General features: G+C 37.0%; 1 protein-coding gene and 1 non-coding gene across 2 annotated transcripts; both read right to left on the minus strand.

Moving 5' to 3' along the window:
• Nucleotides 1-2,291: 2,291 nt before the first annotated feature.
• Rab39b (RAB39B, member RAS oncogene family) lies at nucleotides 2,292-9,249 on the minus strand. Its single transcript, XM_075957134.1, has 2 exons — nucleotides 8,796-9,249; nucleotides 2,292-5,579 (listed from the first exon to the last, which is right to left on the minus strand). Exons 1-2 carry the CDS (start codon nucleotides 9,008-9,010, stop codon nucleotides 5,153-5,155), a joined length of 642 nt encoding a protein of 213 aa, XP_075813249.1. The 5' UTR covers nucleotides 9,011-9,249; the 3' UTR covers nucleotides 2,292-5,152.
• Nucleotides 9,250-9,765: 516 nt separating this feature from the next.
• Nucleotides 9,766-9,929, minus strand: LOC142841912 (U1 spliceosomal RNA). Its single transcript, XR_012909148.1, has one exon. It is a non-coding gene; the product is annotated as a U1 spliceosomal RNA (small nuclear RNA).
• Nucleotides 9,930-19,043: the final 9,114 nt, after the last annotated feature.

The raw sequence follows: 19,043 nt of genomic DNA on the forward strand, positions 1-19,043 counted from the left end.
TCTTTTTTGCCCTGCACAAAACTTAAGTCCAAGCAGATCAAAGGCCTTAACATAAATACAGTTTCACTGAAGCTACGATAGAAGAGAATGTGAGAAGTAGCCTTGAAGGCATTGGTACAGGAGACTAATTTCTGAGTATAACACCAACAGCATAGACCCAGAGATAAATAATAAGTGGGACTTCCTGAAAAGCTTCTGTAAGGCAAATGTCATTGTCAATATGACAAAATGGCAGCCTATAGAATGGGAAAAGATCTTCACCAACCCCACATTGGACAGAGAATTGATATTCAAAATATATAAACAACTCAAGAAACTAGACATCAAAATACCAAACAATCCCATTAAAAATGGCATACAGATTTAAACAGAGAATTCTCAACAGAAGAATCTCAAATGGCTGAGATACACATAAATGTTCAATCCTTAGCTATTAGGGAAATGCAAATCAAAATGACTCTTACACCTGTCAGAATGACTAAGATCAAAAATGCTAATGACAGTCTATGCTGGAGCAGATGTGGGAGTTAGGGGAACACTCTACACTCTTAGTGGGAATGCAAACTTGTGCAGCCACTTTGAAAATCAGTATTGCAGTTTCTCAGAAACTTGGGAACCAATCTACCTCAAGACTCAACGATACTGTTCTGGGCATATACCCAAAGGATGCTCTAATATACAAGGACACTTGCTCAACTATGTTCACTGCAGCTTTATTTATAATATCAGAAATGGGAAACAAGCTAGATGCCCCTCAACCAAATAATGGATAAAGAAAACGTGGTACATCTACACAGTGGAGTATTACTCAGTGGAAAAAAACAATGGCATCATAAAATTTGCAGGCAAATGGATAGAACTAGAAAAAAAAACATCCTAAGTGAGGTAACCTAGACCCAGAAAGACAAACACGGTATGTACTCATTCATAAGTGGATACTAGATATAAAGCAAAGATAACCAGGCTACAATTTCCAGCTCCAGAGAAGCTGGAAAAAAAAAAAGGACCCTAAGAGGGACACATGGATCTCCCTGGGAAGAGGAAATAGATGAGATGTCCTGGGTAAACTGGGCGTTGAGGTAGAGGGGGGAATAAAGGGAGGGAAACATGAGGGATCAGGATGGTTGAGTTGGGGGCAGGAGGGAGGGTGACAGTAATGAAAGAGATATCTTGATAGAGGGGCCATTATGTTGTCAGGGAGAAACCTGGTGCCAGGGAAACTGCCAGGAACCCACAAGGACGACCCCAGGTAAGACTCCTAGCAATAGTGGAGAGGGTGTCAGAATTGCCCTTCCCCTGTAATCAGATTGGTAACTACCCTAATTATCATCATAGAGCTTTTGTTCAGTAACTGATGGAATCAGATGCAGAGATCCACAGCCAAGCACTAGGCTGAGCTCGAGGAGTCCAGTTGAAGAGTAGGAGGAGGAATTCATGAACAAGGAGGTTCAAGATCATGACAGGGAAACCCACAGAGACAGCTGACCTGAGCTTGTGGGAACTCATGGACTCTGGACCGACAGCAAGGGAGTTAGCATGGGACCGAACTAGATCCTCTGCATGTGGGTGACAGGTAGCTTGGTCTTTGTGGGGCTCCTAGCAATGGGGCCAGAACCTGTCCCTGAAGCATGAGCTAGCTCTTTAAAACCTAATCCCTATGGTGGGATGCCTTACCCAGCCTTTACGCAAGGGGTAGCAGCTTGGTTCGCCTCTACTTGATATTCCATGCTTTGTTGACTCCCTTGGGAGACCTTACCCCTTCTGAATGGAGTCAGAGGAGTAGATGGGGGACGGTAGAAAGGAGGTAGGGGGAGGGGACTGGAGGAGAAGAGGGAGGGGAAACTGTGGTTGGTATGTAAAATAAAAAAGTCTTGAGTCCATGGGTAATAAATGAGCTGGACATACCAGTCCAGGGCTTACTGGCTTACAGATGGTCTTTTAAACCACAGAATGGCTGAGATCACCAAAGGATATAAATGAAGAAAAGATGACAAAGCCTAGAGAAAATTTTAAGAGAGTAGAAAACTATGAAATGCTGTTTTTTGTTAATATATTACTTCTTTTTTTCTCACCCCCATCCCCACTTAATTTATTTGACTGTAAAAGTGATAAAGCTGTGCTGAGATTAGCCTGTGTATGCCTAGATCCAGAATCAAAGATTTCTCTTCTATTTTTCTCAGATGTGCAATATCCACCTTGGAAAATGTGCTAGATGACTATGTTTCAACTGGTCCCAACACTTGCAGTGTTCCTTATATGATACAGTGTGCCACAGTAGTTTTTTTTAAAAAAAAAAAACCAAAGCAATTTAGCTTGAAAAAGAATTTTCAGTGAAGACAATAGTTGTAATTAACTACTCACCTGGTGAAAGTTGGAAGTTTTATGCTTCACAGATTCAATTTTTTACATAGAGGCTTGGGCTAAAAATGAAGTAGTGAGATTTCTGTGGTTTTCAACATGAGGATCATATACCTTTAATAAATTGTGTCCTCTGTTTGGCTTTCAGATACTGATGACTCTATTTATGCAAAGTATGTAATATCATATTAGTATACATTACAGTATCTGATTGGTATCTTACTGGTATCCTTCTTTGCTACAATAAAAGGACACATTCTAAAAATAGCTACAACACACATGTGGAATCTCACAGTCACATAATCAACCATTTTACTAAATACAAGCATTTTCATTCACATACAGCTAAATAAAGAATTTTTCACATTTCATTACAGTGCACAACAAAGTGAGGCAAAGAATACAGTACATTTTGTTCTGGTATATAAGACAGTCTAATCCAACATGCAGTTGTGATCATTGTTACAAGTTAATCTTTTCTTTACCTATGTAGGAAAATAGCTTCTAAAGCTTTATCCTCAGTATTCTATGAACACCTGATTTTTCACACTTATTTTCTAAAACCCATTTATTGCAGTGACAATAGTACTGAATTCTACTAAAATGATTTTAAGATTTTTCTAGAATTTATTCAAGCAGTTAAATTCAGCCACCTCTGTTGCATCTATGTTGGGTATTTTGAAACCCGCATTTTAAAAAAGTAAGGAATGGGAAAGTATATTAATGTAGTTTTGTCAAGAAAGCTGTAGACATGTTTTATTTCTACACCCCACCCCCTTTTCTAAGTTGACAAGAATATAGTCAACTCTCATTTATCCACAGGATAATCCTAACTTTGGAACCATCTAGACACAAGTATAATTGTTGAAATTTTGTGTCAACTCACAAAAAATGTTGTTTGCCTTGCCTTCTACAACCAAGAAGCTGGCAATTTAAACTGTGTGAAATGAATATAGAATAAATGACCACTTCACCTGCAGTTAGTTGATGATGTGAATTGGTCTAAGATGATTTGGTTATCCAAATTGGAGCAAAGGTGGCAGAATGCTCTTGCATAATTTTTATTATTTGGTTTATTTTAGCTGAAACAAATTCCCAGACTTTTTGATGCACACATATTCATACTGAACTTGAATAGGATATTGCAAAAACAGTTTGCCGATCTTTCTACCACAACGGATATGAGAAACTTGACTCTAATCAGAATAGTTTTCTTACTGTGAAAAGTATGGCTTTTGCCTAGCTGAACTGGCTACAATCCAAAAAGTAATTTAAAGCATCACTTCTTTTCAAGAAGATAATGAAATTTTCATGTCAGCCATTCTAATTTGCTGATGTGGTTAGCTGTCTGTTCACCTGAGAATTAAGAGCTGACTCTCTCGGGTAGACAGGAACCCAGTGTAGGTACATAGCAGACAGGTGGCCAAGGTTATTGTGGGATGAGTACTTTATCCGCATCCCACTTCCCATTGTTGTATTTGGTTCCTTTCAACAAAATGTTTAATTTGTGAGAAGAACACTTAGAAACCCACACAGTTTTAATGTGTTTTCAGATGTGCAGTTAATCCCTTATTTAATGCCCTCTTGTCAATAATACCTGAATGGGCTTTACCTTTGATTCATTCCTAGATTCCTGCAGGATTATAGTTGAGCTGTAAAACAATAAGGAAAACATATCCTATCATGTAGAGAACATTAATTTATAATCACATGACTTCCAAAGGTAACTAATTATTTATTCATGTAACAGCATTATGATCCAGTGAAAAAAGGCTAGGAATCAGGTAGACTTGGTTTTTGCTTTCTTATTCTGTAAAATGGGGTAAATAAAAATCTCACAGGACTATTACGGTGATCAAATAGGTGAAGTAAATCAATATGCAGGATTTTTAAGGGTTCCAGGGCCACATGTTGAGCAAATATTCAGTACAGAACCAATGATCAAGGACTTGACTCAGGGTTCTTTGTAGACAATGTCTGTGTTGTCACTGTCAGTGCCTAAAGAAGCAGACAGTGTGCTTCCTTTCAGATTGTAGTTCGCTGATGCAGTGAAAGTCCAGGTATGGTTAGAGGACATACACGGTCATTTTACACGGGACAGTTTCTTTCACACAGTTCGTAACTCTATCTTGAGAGTGTACACTTTCTCAAATGTGATTAATAACAAGGTGTGAATGACTTCCCTTTTCATAATCACATCATTTTTACTAGACTAGATCTTGTAAGGGCCTTACTGAATAGATAATTCATATGGGCCTTTCATTTTACAGTTGAACTGTTAAAAGTGAATTAGTGTGTTTGTATCAAACTCAGGACACATCTGGCATGGTATTATCATTGAATAAATTGATACCATACTCTTCTTTCAGTTATTCTAATTGTCCTCAATTTGATACTTGATTTCCTTCTACATGTTTCTTTATGGTCACCACATCTGCAAAGTTAAAATACCAAGGAACAGTTTTTCTCTCTGTAGGTATGTTTTCCTGGAACCTAACTTCCAAAACCCCAGACCCTTAATATGTGGTTCACAAAGGGCACACAGAGCAATCATTGCCAAGCCTGGGCCATAAAACAATGTCTAATCTAGCCCATGTCAGCAATCTAGTCCCTCAATCACAGCACCTGGACTCCCTATCTACCCACACATGAACCTGTCAGAGCTCCACCCCTAGGAAGAAGGCTCATTTGTTATTCAAAGGTTGAGTTCTCTTCAGTCACATAAGGATTCTATTTATTTCGGTAACTTTTAAGTTCAAATGGGAGAGTATTTTTTTGAAAATATAAGGGTTGACTAGCACAAACATCTCCTCTCTGATTTGATAACTTCTTCCGAAGAGTGAACCACATTTGGTACAAATCCACTCTTCACCCCTTCCCAACCCTCCTGGATTGTAATCTCCCCTCTTTTAACCAGCTCATATATGTCTCTTGTCAGGTCTGTGAAGGCTTTCTCCACATTAATGGCATCTCGGGCTGACGTCTCAATGTACTTCATGCCGTATGCAGCAGCCAGTTTCTCGGCCTCGTGGCGAGTCACTTGCCTCTGTGTATCCAGGTCACACTTGTGACCCACCAGAACAAATACAATTTGGTAGGGCTGAACGTGTACTTTGGTCTCTTCTAACCACTCATGGACATTCTGGAAGGACCTGCGGTTGGTAATGTCAAATAAGAGTAGACCACCTACTGAATTCCTGTAGTAGGCGCGAGTGATGGATCTAAAACACAAGAAAGAAGTAAAGAATAAAGTTCGTGCCCAAACTCCTTCACTCCAATGAACTTAGTGTATGCTAGTGTTCCTGGTTACTGACAGTCTTTTAGTAAATATAAATGCCATTCTATAACAATAACGATAAATTTTCAATTGGGTAAAATGTTAAGATAACCCTTTCTAGAAATGAATGCTCATGAACTTTCAGGTGTTTCCCCTTGATCCAGACATTGAAAGAACCCCTAGGAAATGACTGAGTTCTATTTTTTCACCACAATTATTTCCCCTGCTTTCAAATCTGAATAACTAAAACATAATTTGCAAAATAAGGCATCTGAGTTATAGAGTAATCATAAAGCAAAATGAAATAATGGGCATTAAAGTGTTTTTTTGATGTGGCAAGTGTTAGTAGTTTAAAAGAATTTTCAAGAATAAGATGATTTTACTATAATGAATAGAGATTATAAATATAATTGATGAACCAAGAAAAATATCTTGCAAGATATTTCATTTTTCTATTTACCATTACTCCATTTCTTTGTTTTCATTATTGCTAATTTTTTCTATCAGATATCACCAATAACTTCTATGAAGAGAAAAAACAATCTTGTTTTATTTCCCAAGCCATGTGGGAATGAAAAAATGTGGATGGTAAAATGTTCTGGACCATGGCTAGAGAGATGGCTCAGTAGTTATGAGCATTGACTGCTCTTCCAAAGGACTAGAACTTGATTTCCAGCACCCACATGGCAGCTCAGAACTGTCTTTAACACCAGTTCCAGGTGATCTGACATCCTCTTCTGGCCTCTATGGCCACCAGGCACTCACATGATTCACAGACATCTATGTAGCCAAAACACCCATACACATAAAATAAAATAATAAATATTAAAAATTGTTCTGGAGAAAAATGCCTAACATCACTACTCATTGACAAAATTCAGAGAGGTTGGTTGAGGAGGTACTAGCTGGGAGAATCCGCCAAAATAGTCAAAGCATTTCCATCAAGTTATATTATTTAATTTGAATCATGTAATTAGGTTATTTCTAAAGCCTACTTGTATATTTATGGTAATTCTCAAACAGAAGAAACATCACATAATTTAATTTCTTGAGTTGATGAGCCTCATTATAAATATATATTATTGTATTTTGCTTAAGAATGTAGGAGATTATGAAAAGATGTAGAACAATTTGCCTCTATAATCACTTGTTTTAGACTATTGCAATTTTTGAAATCTATGTTTATATTTAGGATTTCTGTCTTCTCAGATGGGTATGATAAATAATGAAAAGCTCTATGGCTGAAAATTTATGAAAAAATGGCCAATGTTAATGGAGAAATATCTAGGGAATTGCAGTCCAAGAAAAAGATGGTATGGGGAGGCCTTACAAATGAGTTCAAGTCTCCAGAACCAGCGAGATTAACCCCGGGGAATTAAAATATTCCTAATTCCTTTATGTTTAAAGATTCATTCAGAAAGATAGTTATATCAGAAAAAGTTCTAATTTGTGAAAATGTTGCTTTGAGAAATCAATTAGCAATCAGTCAAAGCTCCAGAATATATTTATGCATTAGTAATTTGTATTTAGCACAGAAAGTATCAAAATGTTTTAGGCATAACATAGAGCACACAGAACTAGACCTCTTCCCTGAATAAAAAAAATCATAACATGAAAAAATAAATGACAAACTGGGGAAATATCTTACAACATAAATGACATAAAAGGGTTAATATTTTTATTAGACAGAAGTCCAGGCTGGCCTTCAACTACTCATCATCCTCCTGCTTCAGCATTCAGGGGGCTGAAATTATAAACATGTGCCACCACTGCTGGTGTTGGGGTTATTATTTTTAGTATATAAAGAAGTCCTAAAATCAATGCTGCATAATACATAATGAGTAATAAATATAAACAAGCTGTTCAAACAAAGACCCCAGTAAACATATACAAGATACTTTTCTTTATTTATGAGAACTTGTATAAAGTATTTGCCAAAGCTTTGTACAAGTGAGAAGTTAGAGGCAACTTAAGTTTGTGAGTATTTATTACCTGTATCCTGCTTCAGTGAGCTAACTGGTACCTTCTATGCTCAACTAATGTTCAGCGGAAAATGAGTAAATGATATAAATATAGGGGTATAGAATCCTTTTGCTCTGGTTCCTGCTGCTCTACCTTACTTTAGTTTAAACTGTTCTCTGCAAACTTTTTATGTAGTTTGTTTTCTGTCAGTTCTGTTTTTATTCATGCTGTTTCTCATCTCTGGGCATTTTCTATCTCTGTTTGGGCTTCACCTTCTCCAGTTAAACTTCTCAACTCTGTATCCATACATAAAATCACAAATACAGACTAAAAGGAAGAACAAAGAATTGTGAGAGAAAAATATCCATACTCACTGATTGCCCAATAAGTATCCAGTGGTACAGTAGGGAGTGGCATATAAATACAAACAACAAAACGCTCTTTTGTGTGTTGCCTCTGTATGTATTCCTTCCAACTATAGTAGTACTGAAGTTCTCAAAAGGTCAGGGGCTCTGTATATTATATTATATTATATTATATTATATTATATTATATTATATTATATGGCATTCTCTTATGTGAGTAACCTCACGCTATTTTCTCAGAAACAGTTTCATTCTCTGGAAATTGAATGTATGGTGGTTCCAAGAGAGAATCAATTGATCAGTCTCTAATTCCTTTATTAGGACTCACTCTCTCTCTCTCTCTGTCTCTGTCTCTCTCTCCCTCCCAAATATAAATAGAGATATAAAAAGACATCAATATATATCTAATCTATCTAGTTTGTCTACTTACCTACATACCTACCTAGTTACCTACTTACAGCTTCCAGTCATATTAAGATGACTTGAAAATACTGTTATAAACTATGGAACATGGGCTCTGATTTTGATGAATTATATAGTAGTCAATTCCAGACGATTCATTAGCTACCAAAAAGCAGGTTGATGGAGTTGTGGTGCAAACAATGTGTTAATAATGAATGGCCTTCCCTGCTTGGGTGCTTCTTTTCCTGTACTGAACTCCTAGCAAGCTCAAAGTGAGCTTGAGCAGAAGCCCCAGGAACCTTGCTTGTCACCTCGGCGACATCACGAAAAGAACCAAGGAAATCCTTTCTCCTCAGGGGCCAGATGAGCACCAAAGACACCCCCCTTCCCCTTCCCCCAACTGCTCGCGCGGGCCCGTGCTGCACTCCCACCTGAACCTTTCTTGACCCGCTGTATCCCAGATCTGGAGCTTGATGCGTTTTCCTGGCTCGATCTCCACCAAGCGGGAAAAAAAATCTACCCCCACGGTGGGGTCTGAAACCTGAGCAAAGCGGCCCTCGGTGAAGCGGCGGATCAGGCAGGACTTGCCCACCGTGGAATCGCCGATGACAATGAGCCGGAACTGGTACAGCCAAATGGCCTCCATGTCCGTGGCCTGGCAGAACTCTTCGGCCCGGGCCTGGGGAGGCGGAAGGGGGCGCCCCACCAAGGCCTTAGCTCCGATCAGCCCTTATTTGGCTTGGCCGCGAGCACATCACTGGCCCAGTAGCCCGAAGTAAGGTAGGCCCAGGCGCTATGGGAGCGGAAGGATGGATGCTGTGCTCGCAAAGGTGATGAAATGGCAGCAGCATCAGCACCACGCACTCTGACTCATCACCAAAAACCGGGTTACTGTAATTCTTCGCGTAGATGCGACACTAGCTCCACCACACTGTTTGTAAGAGGAGCGCACGAAAAAACGGACAGGAGACTAGTGTATTCCCTTCTTGATTACACCAAACATAAACATCTCCTACTAATTTAAATATTTCTCTGCCGTTAAAATTACAAATATAGTTCCTTTTCATTAAAGTTAAATAAAAAACACAAAAGTCCTTAATTAAATAATTGTCTAAATATTTCTATGCTCAAACATGAAAATATTATTCATGCATATGCATGTGCATTTATTGCTATTTCTTTAAAAAACATACAAAATATACTTTTAATCTGATACCTTTTGTGTAAATAGCAAAGTATCATAGGCATCTCTCTATTTCCAACTCATTTTTAAAAGACTATCCATATTGTTTTCCCTAATAGCGCTCCTAATTTACATTGTAACTAGCAGTGTGCAAGGGTTCCCTTTTACTCCACATCTGCACAGGCACTTGTTATTTTTAGTCTTGTTCCCTCAGCCCCATGGAGAGCATGAACTCAGTGCTCCCATTACCACAAATTATACAGTTGAGTTTTCCCACATTTGGGGAAATCGCAGAGAGTCAGCACATCCTGAGTGCAATGGATAAGCCTCATCTGGGTAGACCACCTTAGTGATCATGGTATCTCCTCTCCCAGACAAGTATCTGTTTATCTTTTTGATAATAGTCCTTCCTCCCTTGTTGAAGTGACATTCTATTATGATTTACATTTTATGATTAATTATATTGAATAATTTTCATATCCTTTAACGATCGTTTGCATTCATTCTGAGACACATCTGTTTAGATTTAATGCTTAGTTTTGAGTAATTTTTTATTTTGATACTGATTTTTTAAATCCCTCTTGTATTTTGAATATCAACTCTTTGTCAGAGGTATGCATTGCTAATATCTTCCTGTTCTGTAGTCTGTCTTTGCACTTTATCAAGTGTTTCTTTTTTTATGAAAACTTTTTAACTTTATATAACTTATTTGTCTGTTTTTATTTTTGATTCTTGTTCTTTTGGAGGCTTTAAAGAAGAACATTGTTCATTGCAATGTTCTGAAGCATTTTCCCTGTGTTTTCTTCAAGATTAATAATTTCAAGTACTTCATGTCAGTATTCAATACATTTTGAGTTGATTCTTGTAATGTGAGAAATTGAAAACTAGTTTCATTTTTATGCATTTGAATATCTAATATTTTAGCACTATTTATTGAAAAAGAAAATCCTTTTTCTCAGTGTGTGTCCTTACCATCTTTGTCAAAATCACTTGGCTTGAGATGCATGGATTTACTTCTCAGCTATCTTTTGTTCTATTGCTGTATGTATTTGTGTTTATGAAAATGCCATGGTGTTTTATTACAACTTTTCAAAGCCAGATAGCATTGCACTTTCTGCTTTGTTCCTTTTGCAAAAAGTTGCTTGTCCTATTATTTTTGTGATTCCATATGAAGTTTAGATTACTTTTTGAAATTTGTGAACAATGTCATTGGTATTTTAAATCTTTTTTTCTTTGAGTGTGCATGTGTGTATCTCTGAGAGAGAATGGCACATGTGTGTAGGTGCTCAAGGAGGCTAGAAACTCCTCAGGAGCTGGAGTAGCAGGCACCTAATGTGGATTATTGGAACTGAAATTCAAGTCCTTTGCAAGAGCAGCAAGTATTCTTTACCATAGTGCCATCTCTCCAGATACTTAGAATGTCATTAGTATTTTGCTAAGATTACATTCAATCTGTAACTCTTTAATGTAGAAATTTTAACAATATTGATTTTTTTCAATCCAGGAATATTTTATAAAATTTTGTGTCCTTTGTCAACTTCTTTCAATAATGTTTTATAATTTTCAGATTAGAGCTCGTTCACCTAAATTTGTTAGTATGTATTTTACTTTGTGCAGAGCTTATGAATAAGATTTGTTTCTTCATTTCTGTTTCAAGTAATTTACCACTGGTATGTGATAATTTTTTATTGTCAATTTAATTGGTTTGAGAATTACCTAGGAGATTAATGAAACATATCTCAGAGTGAATCTGAAGGGTATTTTCAGACAGGGTTAACTAACAGAAAATTTCATCTTTTCACCTGTCTCATCCCATTTCCCCTCTTTTCTTTTCTCCTCTTCTCTTTTCTCTCTCTCTTTGTCCTGGTAATCTCAATGTGATGTGAGCTGCTCTGCACTATCACCCCACCCCCACCCACCATGATAGAATGGAGAAACTCTGTAACTATGAGACAGAATAAATCTTTCCTCCCCCTTCCTGCATCAGATAGTTGTTAAACCACTGAAAAGTGTGATTAAAACTAACAACACTACCATTTCTGAGTACTGATTTTATATCCTACAACTTTGATGATCTCATTTATTACTTATAATTTTGGTTGATCTATAAACAGAGCAGTTTGACTTGTTTTCCAATTTGGATAACATTTCCCCCCTCATTTCTGACGATTCTATCTAGGCCCTCATGCACTGTGCTGAATAAAAGTGAAAGTAGGTATTTTTGTTTTGTTCCAGATCTCATAAAGAAAACTTTCAACTTTTCCTAATTCAATATAATATTAATTGATGGCTTGTTCTAAAATGGTCTTAATCATGTTAAAGTTACTTGTGTACTTAATTTGTTCAGGATTTATTTTATTTATTTATTAAAGATTTCTGTCTCTTCCCCGCCACCGCCTCCCATTTCCCTCCCCCTCCCCTAATTAAGTCCCCCCCCCCTCAGCCCGAAAAGCAATCAGGGTTCCCTGCCCTGTGGGAAGTCCAAGGACCACCCACCTCCATCCAGGTTTAGTAAGGTGAGCATCCAAACTGCCTAGGCTCCCACAAAGCCAGTGCATGCAGTAGGATCAGAAACCCATTGCCATTGTTCTTGAGTTCTCAGTAGTCCTCATTGTCCGCTATGTTCAGAGAGTCCGGTTTTATCCCAGGCTTTTCCAGACCCAGGCCAGCTGGCCTTGGTGAGTTCCCAGTAGATCATCCCCATTGTCTAAGTGTGTGGGTGCACCCCTCGCGGTCCTGAGTTCCTTGCTCGTGCTCTCTCTCCTTCTGCTCCTGATTTGGACCTTGAGATTTCTGTCCGGTGCTCCAATGTGGGTCTCTGTCTCTGTCTCCTTTCATCGCCTGCTGAAGGTTAATATTTTAAAGATGAAAGATGTTGAATTTTAGTGGATAACTATTCTGTATCAATTGAGAGGAACATGTAGTTTTTGATTTTAAATCTCTGGATGTTGTTTATTGTGTTCATTGATATGTATATATTGAACTATCGTTGCATTATTAGATGAATACTATTTAGTTGTGAATAATCTTTAAGAAATTTTATTATTATTTTGTATGCATGCTTTTTTTGTCTGCATATATGTCTGTATCTTTGTCCTGGGTGCCCTTGGAGACCAGAAAAGGATGGCAGATCTGCTGGAGCTCGAGTTACAGATGGTTGTGAGTTGACATGTGAATGCTGGAAATTGAATCCGGTCTCTGCAAAGATAGCCGGTGCTTTTAACTGCTAAGCCATATTTTCAACCCTGTGAATAATCTTTTTAATGTGCTATTGTATTAGATTTGGTTGTGTTTTGTTGAGTTTTGTTCACCAAGGGTATTTTGTAGTTTTCTTTCTTTTTCATTTATTTATTTTTGTTATGATTTTATCTATTATTGGTTTCAGAGTGATGCTGGCTTCATAGAATGTATTCAGAAGAATTGCTTTCTTTTGGGGGATGGGGATAACTCTTTAAATGTTCTGTTGAATCTAATGATGGAACCACCTGGTTCTGGCCTACTTTTTGTGACAGGTTTTTTTCCCAGTTGATTCAATCTCATTATATTTTATTTGCCTGTTCAGGTTTTCAAATTTTTCCTGATTCAGTTTTGATAAAGTGTATGTATCTAGTAATTTGCAAGTTTCTTCTAGAGCAACCATTTCTTTGCATGTGTTCATAATTTCTAATGACTATTTTGTGATATTAACTCTATTTCCCTTTTCATCACTTATTCTGTTTCAGTTTTTTTCTTTTCTTAACTTAGTTATTGGAAGAGATGGTTCTTTTTTTCATTGATCCTTCATATTATTTTGTTTTAGTTTAGATATTTTGTTCTTTTGTTATCTATTCTAATAGCTTTAAATTTAATGTGTTGTTTTTTGTTAGCTCATTGAGATGCAGTGATAGATTATTTATCTAATGTCTTTTTACTTTTTAAATTGCCACAAATGTCACTTTTTGTCTAGATTTTTCTGCTTCCCAGAGGTTTTGATATGTTGTATCTCTGTTTCCATCCACATCTTTCAGAAAAAAAATTCCTTATTGATTTTTCCTTGCTTTATTAATGCCCAATGATACATTGATTTTTTTGTGTATTAGTATAATTCTAAAGTATTTTGTTATTGATTTCTAGCTTTATTGTATTTTTGTCAGCAAAGATACTCAGCGTAATCTCAATTTAAAAACGTGTTGAGACTTATTTTGTGACCTATTATATGATCTATCTTGAATATCAAGAATATTCTCCGTTCTGATAAAAATGTGTATTTAGCAGTTGTTGGAAGCAGTTGCCTATATCTCTTAGGTTCATTTGGTCTAGATTATAATTAAATGCTGAGGTCTCTTTATTCTGTTTGGCCTATCCAGATGGTGTTGCTTTTGTTACATTTTTATTATTGACAGTGTTTTACATGCTTATAAGGAATTTTAGTCATTTTCAAGTTTTTTTCAAACTCCTCCTTTTTCATTTGTAACCTTTTCCCCCCAGAATAGGTTTCTCCTTCTCTTACACGCACGTGTGTGTGTGTGTGTGTGTGTGTTTATGAGTCTCTCCCATATTCATTCAAAATAGCTTTTGATGGAAGTATTGCTACAAATATGATATTGTTTTTGTTGCAATACAATAATAGTTGAGGATTCAAAGCCACACTTCAGCAATAGAAGATCATACAAACAACAAATGTTGATGGGCTCAATCTTGTGCAAATCCTCGGTGAGTAACCACAGCTCCAGTGAATTTATGAGAACAATGGACATGGCATGTCTAAAAGACGTCTTTAAAAATTTTTATGATGTAATACTTATTCTTAATACATTTTTAAATAAAAATAATTTATATAATTTTCCTCTTCCCTCTAACCTCTCCCAGATACCCTCCTGTATTAGGGTTCTCTTGAAGAACAGAACTGATAGAATATATATCTATATCAAATATATGTAACAAATGAAAATGTGTATTTTAAAATATATTTATTATATATCACCAATGTATTAATATTCTATATTACATAGCACATAATATACTCATTCTATACATACACAAACACGCACGTGGATATATAGATAGATAGATAGACAGACAGATAGATAGATAGATAGATAGACAGATAGACAGATAGATAGATAGATAGATAGATAGATAGATAGATAGATAGATAGATAGATGTAGCCACTGTTGGACTAGCAGGATCACAGCCTGTAAGCCACTCCAATAAGCAAGCAGGCTGTGGTCCTGCTAGCTCAATAACAGCTGTCTACTGAAGGAAATTCCAAGAATCTCCAGTAGTTGTTCAGTCCATAAGACTGGAATTCTCAGCTGGTCTTTAGTATATGCCCGAATCCCAAAGAAGTAGGTTCTAATGCCAGTAAATGAATGGACTTGCCATCTAGAGTGAGGGCAAGCAGGAGAAGAACAGAGTTTCCTTCTTTTATATCTTTTATATAGGTGGGGCCCAGGTTAAATGTGGATTGTCCCACCTCAAAAGATACAGTTTAAAGATAGTTCCTCCTATTTCAAGTTATTTAATGAAGAAATAAAATTCCTCACAGGTGTTCCTAGCTGTTTAGATTTTATTTAATTCCAGATGTAGTCAAGTTGACACCAAGAATAGGCATCACACCTCCATTTAGCTCTTTCCACGCTTACTCACTCTCAAATTAATAGCCTCTTTTGTTATTATTGTCACACACACACACACACACACGAATACAACTTGATTGGTCCATTTTGTTGCTTATATTTATAATTTCATGTATGATGACTTTGTATTACATAAACAACAAGGAGGCTCAGTCCTGGGAGAAGCAAGTTTTTTTCATTTCCAGCAAGCTCTTTGTCTAAAGGTGGGATGCCACGCAAATTCCCTCCTTCCACAATAGCATGTCTATTTATAGTGTCACTGTGCTGTTCATATTTATGCAGCCAATTTTAGGAGAGATTGTTTCACATTAGACTTCCTGGTATTTTGGCAGGTCTTTTTTATTTATTTATTTATTTTTATTTTCAAGACAGGGTTTCTCCGTAGCTTTTGGTTCCTGTCCTGGAACTAGCTCTTGTAGACCAGGCTGGCCTTGAACTCACAGAGATCCGCCTGCCTCTGCCTCCCGAGTGCTGGGATTAAAGGCGTGCGCCACCACCGTCCGGCTTGGCAGGTCTTTTGTTTGCTTGTTTTTTAAGGCTTCTGGCAATCTACATTTTATAAAAATTTACATAATTTTTTATTTATGTTTTATATAATATATGTCATATTTTTTGCTTCCCCAGATCCTTATCTCCCCACTTTCCTACCCAACCAACTTCAGGATCTCCCCCACTCTCACTGTAAAACAAAATAATTCAAACAAACAAAATCCCTAAACAAAGAAACAAACAAACAAAAAACCCAATAAGACAAAAAATGCCAAAGCAAAATAAAAGCACACCAAAAACCATGGAGTACATTTTGTTTTGGTCAGATTCTCCTTGCCATGGATCCTGCCCTAGAATATGGTTGATATACCCAGTGACATTCCATGTAAGCATGTCCTAACCTTTTGTTATATTCATGGAGCTGAGTTAATTGTTATCTGAAAACTTTTCCCCCCAAACTGTGCTATATTTAAATATGACTAAAATAAATGAGCTGATGTCAGACTTAAAGAAGTCTTGGCCCACCACCAGTTACCTAAATCAGGCTGAATTAAGTTTCATTCTTTTGACACTTGGGAGTTGTAACAGGAGAAGGCTGCTTGTTCATCATGGCCACCCAGCTAGCTTAGCCCTGAAATAACCACACAAAAACTGTATTAATTAAATCACTGCTTGGCCCATTAGCTCTAGTTTCTTATTGGTTAATTCTTACATCTTAATTTAACCCATTTTTATTAATCTGTGTATCCCCATGTGGCAGTGGCTTACCAGGTAAAGTTCCCAGTGTCGGTCTCAGAGGATCCATGGCATCTCTCTGATTCTGCCTTCTTCCTCCCAGAATTCAGTTATGTCTTCCCTGCCTACCTAAGTTTTGCCCTATCAACAGGCCAGGGCAGTTTCTTTATTAACCAATGAAAGCTGCACATAGACAGAAGGACCTCCCACACCAGGGGGTAGTTCTGATCTACGAGCATAGGGGATCTTTTCATCTTCTGGCGTCTTCTTTAATTTCTTTCTCCAATGTCTTAAAGTTTTTTGTTAGAAAAGCATTTCACTTGCTAGGTTAGAGTTGTATCAAGATATTTTATATTTTTGAGACAACTGTGAAAGGTACTTTTTCCCATGACTTCTTTCTAAATGTTTGTTATGTCTATATAGGAAGGACACTGTATTTTGTATTAATTCTATATCCTGCTACTTTCCTGAAGCTGTTTATCAGCTGTGTAATTTTCCTGGTGGAGTCTTTTATGCATACAACCATATCACCTGTAAATAGCTGCTTGTACTTCTTTTTTCTATTTGGATACACTTGATATCCTTCAGTTGTCTTATTGCTCTAGCTAAGACTTCACAAACTATGTTAAATATGTTTGCCTTATTCCTTATTTTAATGGAAATGCTTTGAAATTGTCTCAGTTTAGGGTAATGTTGGCTGTGGACTTGTTGTAAATTGCCTTTATTATATTGAGGTATTTCTCTTCTATTTCTTGTCTCTCCAGAACTTTTATTATGAAACATTGTTGGATTTTCTCAAAGGCCTTTTCTACATTTAATGAGTTGATCATATGGTTTTTTATTGTCATGAAAAGTCCTAAGTTCTTAAAACATTTTAAATGCCATAATCCATAGGTCTTTCAAAGGTTTGAAGATTATCTAACTGAAATACACCTCTATATGTCTAGAAAACCTAGCTAGCATGACTACAAGCTTGACTATTATAGATAACTATTAACTTGTATTTATTAATTATATATTACATTTTTAAGTGAGCAGCACAAACAATATCTTTTTTTTTTTGGTTTTTCGAGACAGGGTTTCTCTGTGGCTTTGGAGCCTGTCCTGGAACTAGCTCTGTAGACCAGGCTGGTCTCGAACTCACAGAGATCCGCCTGCCTCTGCCTCCTGAGTGCTGGGATTAAAGGCGTGCGCCACCACCGCGGTGGTATAGTGGTGAGCATAGCTGCCTTCCAAACAATATCTTAATAAGGAACAGAAATATACATATAACAAAATTGATCTTAAATTTCTATCAATAAAGCAAGATCCATACCAATGCAAAGTATTCATCTCTATAGTATATTCCCCTTTAAATGTAAACAAACATTTATAAACAATATTTGAGATTTTGGGCATAGTTTTCTCCAAACTGCTTCCTACTTTTTGTTGGGAAAAGTAATTTTGTGGGTTTACAGAAACCTTTCAGGGGGCTCTTGCTCTATTGAATTACATTAGTCTGGAAGGAATTCACAGGTTCTCATCTTCTGTGGAAACAAAAGTAAAACCTCTTTTTCAAAGCAGCATATCCTTAGAACCAAATTTTGAAGTTAAGATACCTTTAATGTATATGTGTTGGTTTAGCTTGGCTGCCTATACAATGAAATGTCTCTCTGTACTTAACTTATTCACAGTCAAAACATTCAAAGAAAACACAATAATGTACATAATCTAGACTCTTTGTGTATATTCTATCTTTATGTGGTTTATTTTTCTTTCCTTCATTCCTTTAATCTATGAATTTCTGTACTCTATTTAAAAACTTTGTTTACTTTTTTATTTAGAAAAAAAATTTCCACCTCCTCCCAGCCTCCCACTTCTCCCCCCCCAATCCTCTCCCCGTCTCCCCACTCCTCTCCCTCTCCCCCCACTCCTCTCCCCCTGCTCTTTGTTTACTTTTAAAATGATTTACTTCTTTTATAATTCTCTGTACTCTTTTTCTTCTCTCTCCCAAGCCTACACACATTTTTCCAACACTGTGACCCATTTAAAGGTCCTTTCCTTCTGTATCTGTATCTGTATCTGTAATTAATTTTTTTAACCAGAACTGCTTTTTTTCTTTTAAATCCTAAGTGGGCATGGCTAGGACCAACTGTGTGGTCCTGCCTTCTTGTTCCACCCGGTCCAACATGACAGAGACATGATCACTGCCTCTGAGAGCCATTCTCTCCATCCCAGATCCAGGGTCACAGTGGGTCTGTGTCACTGTTAAGCATTTTTCAACACACTGCTTACAGACCCCATTTAAGTGCTTGGCCCCTAAAGGAGTCAGAAATGTACATGGAACTAGCACAAACCAAAAAGCTGCCATCTCTTAAAGAAGCCACACTTTTTTTTCTGCTAATGCTGAACCAGGAAGACCTCTCTTAAAGGGGCCATGGCACTCCTGTTTACCACCAGCAAACAGAGCCTATCCAGAAAAAGATGCTGACTACCAAGAAACCATGCTAACTTTGTTTTTGTGTGTGTGTGTCTAGAATTCCTTTCTAAGCTTTCTCTCATTTTATATGGATTTAGTCAGCCCCACATTGGGTGCCAGATGAAGAGAAATGTGTCAGATTGGGGGCATGAATAAAGGAATCCCATGCTAGTTTCTAATATGGTATAATAAAGG

The sequence above is a fragment of the Microtus pennsylvanicus genome, chromosome X (genome assembly GCF_037038515.1).
Source record: "Microtus pennsylvanicus isolate mMicPen1 chromosome X, mMicPen1.hap1, whole genome shotgun sequence".
Classification (NCBI taxonomy): domain Eukaryota; kingdom Metazoa; phylum Chordata; class Mammalia; order Rodentia; family Cricetidae; genus Microtus; species Microtus pennsylvanicus.